This window comes from Trachurus japonicus, unplaced genomic scaffold, assembly GCF_045865225.1.
Source record: "Trachurus japonicus isolate A0001 unplaced genomic scaffold, Traja_1.0 AP030642.1".
Lineage (NCBI taxonomy): Eukaryota > Metazoa > Chordata > Actinopteri > Carangiformes > Carangidae > Trachurus > Trachurus japonicus.
In genome coordinates, this window is record NW_028220775.1 from 40,496 (window position 1) to 46,568 (window position 6,073).

Below are 6,073 nucleotides of genomic sequence, written 5' to 3' on the forward strand. Positions count from 1 at the left end.
TTTTTTCAAAATAGGGTCCTATGTTCCCCAGTATGTATTGCGATCGGGGAACTTTTTGGGAAAAACGGGGAACATAGGACCCTTTTTCAAAAAGAGGGTTAGGGTTAGGGTTAGTTACACAGGACCCGGGGAACATAGGTACGCTACCAAAAAAACAGAGGACAGTGATGATGAAAATGCACAGGCATAGTGTAAGTGAACTACTTTGCTGCTTTTTGACCTGGGAAACGGTACCTCACACACAGTAGTTCGATTTATTTTACATATGTATTTATTTTCTCTAATCTTTTACACAAAGCACTTGTCACTGTGTGCATTGTTTCCACATTTTGTTTATAGGTGTGTAACTTGTTTACATTGAAATGTTGCACCTTTGTTACCTACCTCTAGTGTTCAAAACTATGCTCAGGCTGAAGTATTGCACTTTGTTGTTACTATTCTGTGCTACTTTTACCTCTGGAGTTCCCATCCAACGATTCAGCCAGACTTATTTTGGTCCATGTCTAAAAATAAATACATTGACATGTGATTTTGTTGTTGTGTATGTTCTGTTTTTTATTTTATTTTTTATTTTTTTGGTAGTGCCATAAAGCCATAATGCTTGGGGATATGTGGTCTTTTACATATTTGAAAATAAACTATACTGTCACTTTCATAGAATTGGCTTCTTATTTTATAAAATATCTACAACAATTATTAACTGTAGAATCTAATCGTATCGTTCTTACACTGTATGGAATCGATTGGTATCAAATCGGTCTGTAATAAAAGGATATAGTTTTTGAATCGAATTGTAACCTGTGTATCTAGATGCATATTGAATCGTTTATCACAGAGAGATGTGCAACCCTAGGAAATACAAACATGTTCTTCTGACAAGCGGCATTTCATATATATATTAAACCTTTATGGTTCAGTGGTAGAAATAAACAGCAGTAAAAACACCAGTCTCTCCACCCAGATCATGTGCCTCCCCTCCCCCACTTCCTGTTTAAAGTTTCACAACTTGACCCAGCGGTTGTGTCGCAGTTTATTTCCTCGTGTGAAGGTAAGGTGAACAGTCTGAATGTTTTCCTCCATAACACCTGTCGTTACCTCAGTTCTCAGCCCTTCAACTTGTCGTTGTGTTGTTGTTGTGTTATTATAATGTTACTGTAGCTGAGTCAGTTGTTCTGTGTGTAACAATCAGCTGTAGCTTGTTTGATCCAGTGGTTTTCTACAGGGACGCTGTCCACACAGAGACTGTGTCACATCAACTCAGTGCATACCTGTCAAGTATCCCGTTTTGGCCGGGAAAGTCCCGTATTTTACCCCTCTTTCCCGCCGTCCTCCCGTATTAGTATTTTCCCGTAAATCTCCCGTATTTTAACCCGCGTTATTAAAAAATAATAATACCCCGGGCCAGTCCCGGCGGCACCCCGGACTGGACGCTGCTATTTCATTTGGGTTTTGGTTTTTACCTCAGAGTGGCCAACTCTCTATTACAGTTTTTCTCGATTGTTTACACACATTTTCTGAAAGCATGCCTCATACTCTCAAAACTCTACACACAAATCCAAAAAATCACACACAATGGGCAAAACCCCTCACTGCTCCTGCAAAATGAAACTTTACATTCAAAACAATGTTATTTCTTCTCAAAATGCTATTTTAGTCTCAAATGACACACACAAACCATCATATGACTAGACATTTATAAGAACCAGTTGAACACTGATGTGTAAAACACTAGGATGAATGGAAAACACTTCTACTCCATTCCTCATAATGACTTTTTTTTACTGTAACTACAGACAGTAGGCCTACATATATAAATGTGTTGTAAAATTTTTGAATATTGTTTTGATACTCAGAACACTCAAATACACGGTAACAAATGAAATGCGTGAAGACGCGACCGAGGTGATCGTGTGACGATGCAGCCATGCTGATCTGACCACAGAAGAAAAAAAAAAGAGTCAGTTGGGGTCAGCTGGTTTACGGCCGAACAATTTTGAAAGACTGAACACATAATTTTGACAAGATGAGACTACTGTAACATGTGGCTCACCTAGTAGAGCAGCACTCTTTGTAGTCAAAGACTTTGTTCTAGTCCAGGTTCAAATCCCTCTATCAACATGCAATTTTGGTGATCAATGCATTTTCTTTTGTCATCATCATTATGATCACTGCTATGTGTGTGTGTGTTTGTGTGATGTGTGGCCTCTCTGTTTGGTTTCTCTCTTTTTGGTGTCAGTCCATCACTGCCTGTTATGCTGCCCTTTTCTGCTAAAGCTCTGATTGCTAATTGTAAAACTGTGTGACAGGTGTTTACCCATGTGATGAGTCAGTGTGAATAGTAGGGAAACTAACTTTAGAATTTTGAATAACAGTGTGTTACTCGTGAAAACAAGAGATTTTCTTCATGAAAATTGTGCCAAATGCAGAGAATTGTGTGTGGTGTTTTGAAAAAAGTGTGTTATAGAACTGCAAATTGAGTGTAAAACAGGAATTGTGCTTGTAGTTTAGCAGATTTGGTCAAGGGAGTTGGTGCATGAGTTAGATGTTGAGGCCATTGTGTCTCAAGTACCAAAAATTGTGTGTAAACAATCAAGAAAAACTGTAATCCTATCTTGGTTAGCGACGATGAGCGTGCTCGTCGTCACTATGTGCGAGCACACAGCCCAAAGCCTACATCACCGCGGCACTGACTGAGGTCCTGCTCATCAAGCCTGTAACGGGTCGACCCGCAGTTGTTGAGAAAAAAAAAAAAAAAAGACTTGTCTCGAACCAGCGCGTCCACACCGGTCGAGTTGTGTCGTCCATGCTCACTTAACCCAAAAGAACAGCTAGGCAGCCCAGTCCAGAGAGCAACAGAGAGGGACAGCAGAGGTGTGTGTGTGTGTCTGTAGCCTACCTGCTGTAAAAGACAGGGTAATTCTATAATCATAGAAGGCTGAAGATCCCTGGACATATCTGCTCCAGTTATTCAGCAGTGTAAAGCTAAAGCATGTGTGGGCCTTCTGTCATATAGATATCTGACAGTAGCTCCAGCTATCAAAATACAGATGAGAATAGGGCAGAAGTTGTGGAAGAAGACAGTGTGGCCTGAAAGAGCTTCATGGTGAAGCAGAGGAAAGGCTCGTCAACGGCTGGTCCAGGCCAAAAGATTTTAAAAAATGAGTTTTGTTTTTGCCCACCAGCCACAGCTCCACACTAAACCAGTTCTAAGTTCACTTTCATACACTTGAGCCATTCTTGCTGTTACAATGATAGGAACCTCAGTCAGTACTGAATCTGCTTTAAAAAAAAAAAAAAAAACTGAAGCAATGTTGTCTTTTCCCTCTGTTTCTCCTCAGAGTACACCAGAATGCCTCATTTATGTGTTAGAGAGAAAAAGAAAAAAAAAACATTATTGTTGTTGTGACTATTGGGGTCAGGCACACCTGGATAAATCAGTTTGTCCAGTAATGGCAGACAGGAAACAAAGGAGCTGGCTGAAGATCAGGAAGTAGTGCATCTGTGCATAAAGCCAGTGATTTTAGCTTTCTTGTCTTAAAATGTAAGGGATACTGGAGCTTGGTTGGGGTGGCAGCACTGTTCGCGGCGGGTGCTGGAAAATTTCCCTTATTTTCAAATCCAAAACTTGACAGGTATGACTCAGTGGATCTCAGTCCTTGTGTGTGTCAGTGGATGGAAACAGTGGTCCATGGATCATGTTGCTGGGCTGCAGCTTCATGACGCCATCTAGTGGACTGATAGTAGAAGTACAGCAGCTGATGGCAGCTTCCTCTTCCTCACTGCTGTGTGACTGCATTCAACTGACACTGATATGAAGCAGAGGAGAAGAGCCAATCAGTGGAGGAGCAGCTGGAGACATGATGGACATGTGAGCTGCTGTGCAGATGAATGATGTGTGTTTCCTCTGCAGGTGAAGCTACAAAGTGTGTGTGAGCTGATGTGGATGTGAGCTCAGCAGCATGGATCAGTGTGAGGACAGAGAGGAGGGAGCCCCTCCCTCTAAAACCAAGAGCCAGACCACAGGTCAAAGGTCAGAGTTTAAAACAGTCAGAAAGACTTTTCTCTCTAAAAGTCAGTTGTTGTGTTTATTAAAAGACTGAAGATATTTTTCATAATTTTTCTCCAACCTGTAAATTTATCAGTTGTGTTGTTGTTTCAGGATCCAGCAGCAGAGACCAGACTCTCCTGAACCCAGCTGTCTGTCTTTAAAGAGCGACCAGTCAACAGGAAGGTTCATTGAGTTTAAAGGAGGATGTGGATCAGCTGATCAGATGTAAGACAAAACTACATGTCTAAGCTTTTGAGTTTCTGTTGAACGTTCTTCCAGTTCCTGTGGAGTCAAATTTCAATGATTCTCCATAAAATCAGATTTATAACTCAGACACACATTGTCCAGCTGCAGTAAAGAGTCCCTGCCTGAACATCCACATGTTAAAGGACAATTGCCGTTATTTAAAACCTGGACCTTATTTCTGGCATAAAATACGGTTGTTTACTCATCCATGTAACTTTGGTGTCATTAGGAGTCCTTTGGACGATGTTTAGATCCATTCGAGAGTTTCTTGTATCCATATTGTGGGAGTGATTGGGGCACAGGAAATGCAGCTTCTAAATTACACATTATCTGCTGTGAAACTCGTTCTGTTATCGTCATCAGGGATCTGTAGAAATCTGACAAATATTCAGCCATGTTGCACAAAACTAGCAGTAGCAAATTCCAGGTAAACAAGCTGACTGTCGCAGAGTTGAATTGCTTTATTAACAATTATAGAACAGTATTATTCAGCCAGGGGTATTAGTTATAAAAGTGATATACACAAAGCAGAGTAGGCAATTTCATTTGTATAGCCAATTTTTACAAGCAGTTTGTCTCAAAGGGCTTTACATGGCATCACAACAACATCCTCTGCCCATAAACCCTCACATCCACTGAGGAAAAACTCCATAGAAAACCCTTTTAACAGGGAAAAATTGGAGAAACCTCAGGGTGAGCAACAGGGTGAGCAACAGAGGAGGGCTCTGTTGCTCACCCTGAGGTTTCTCCAATTTCCAATCCCTCACCCAGGACGGACAGACGTGCAGTAGACGTATACAAACAAGAAAACAGTTTATAACACAGAATATGGAAAACATAGAGAATAGTAGGTCAACCTACAGACCCCGGATGACGACAAAAGGGAAACTCCAGACTCAAAGGGGAATAGCACTAGCAAATCATAACAAATATTGGTGAAATGAACGAGTTCCACAGCAGATAATGTGTTATTTAGAGGCTCCATTTTGGTGCCCTGATCACTCCCACTATATGGATATACGCGGCTCTCGAATGGATCTGAATATCATCCGAAGGACTCCTAATGACACCAAAGTTATATTGGTGAGTAAACAACCCTATTTTATGCCAGAAATAAGGTCCAGGTTGTAGAAAACAACACTTGTCCTTTAATATTCAGAGATGCTCTCTGTGCAGCAGTAGCAACAGGAAATGTGTCAGAACCATCTACTTAAAATAGTTCAAAGTCAGTTCTTGTGTTTATTAAAAGATTGAAATAAATTTGCAAATTTTGTTTCAGGATCCAGCAGCAGAGACCAGACTCTCCTGAACACAGCTGTCTGTCTTTAAAGAGCGACTGGTCAACGGGCCGGTTAATTAACTTTAAAGGAGGACGTGGATCAGTTGATCAGATGTAAGCTGTGACTGACAGTCAGACTCAGGTTATTGTAGAAAAGAACCAGTTTGTACAACGTGTTGTTGGACCAGGTCTGAAACCAAAGTGTCTGTGTCTGTTGTGAACGTCCTCAGGGGACATATAAAGTCCATCTTGTATTATCTCTCTGTACTGATGTTGACTTGACACTGATTCCTCCACAGAGTGGAGCAGGAGAGCTCAGAGGTTCCCAGTGGTCAGTCTGCCCAGCAGCATCAAACACACCTGGACTCCATATTTATGGTGAGGACATGTCCAACAGCTGCTGTTACATCTGTTGTGTTCACAATCATCTCCATGCTGCACTTTGACACCAGTGGATTGTCAGTCTGTCCAACATGGATCTGATGTTTGGCTCCATGGTT

At 41.2% G+C, this 6,073-nt stretch overlaps 1 protein-coding gene across 1 annotated transcript; it reads left to right on the plus strand.

Moving 5' to 3' along the window:
* Positions 1–1,006: 1,006 nt before the first annotated feature.
* LOC146960167 (uncharacterized) lies at positions 1,007–6,056 on the plus strand. The gene is made up of 4 exons (XM_085772568.1): positions 1,007–1,048; positions 3,911–4,030; positions 4,160–4,273; positions 5,873–6,056. The coding sequence occupies exons 2-4, from the start codon at positions 3,960–3,962 to the stop codon at positions 6,054–6,056; spliced, it is 369 nt and encodes a 122-aa protein (XP_085628694.1). The 5' UTR covers positions 1,007–1,048; positions 3,911–3,959.
* Positions 6,057–6,073: the final 17 nt, after the last annotated feature.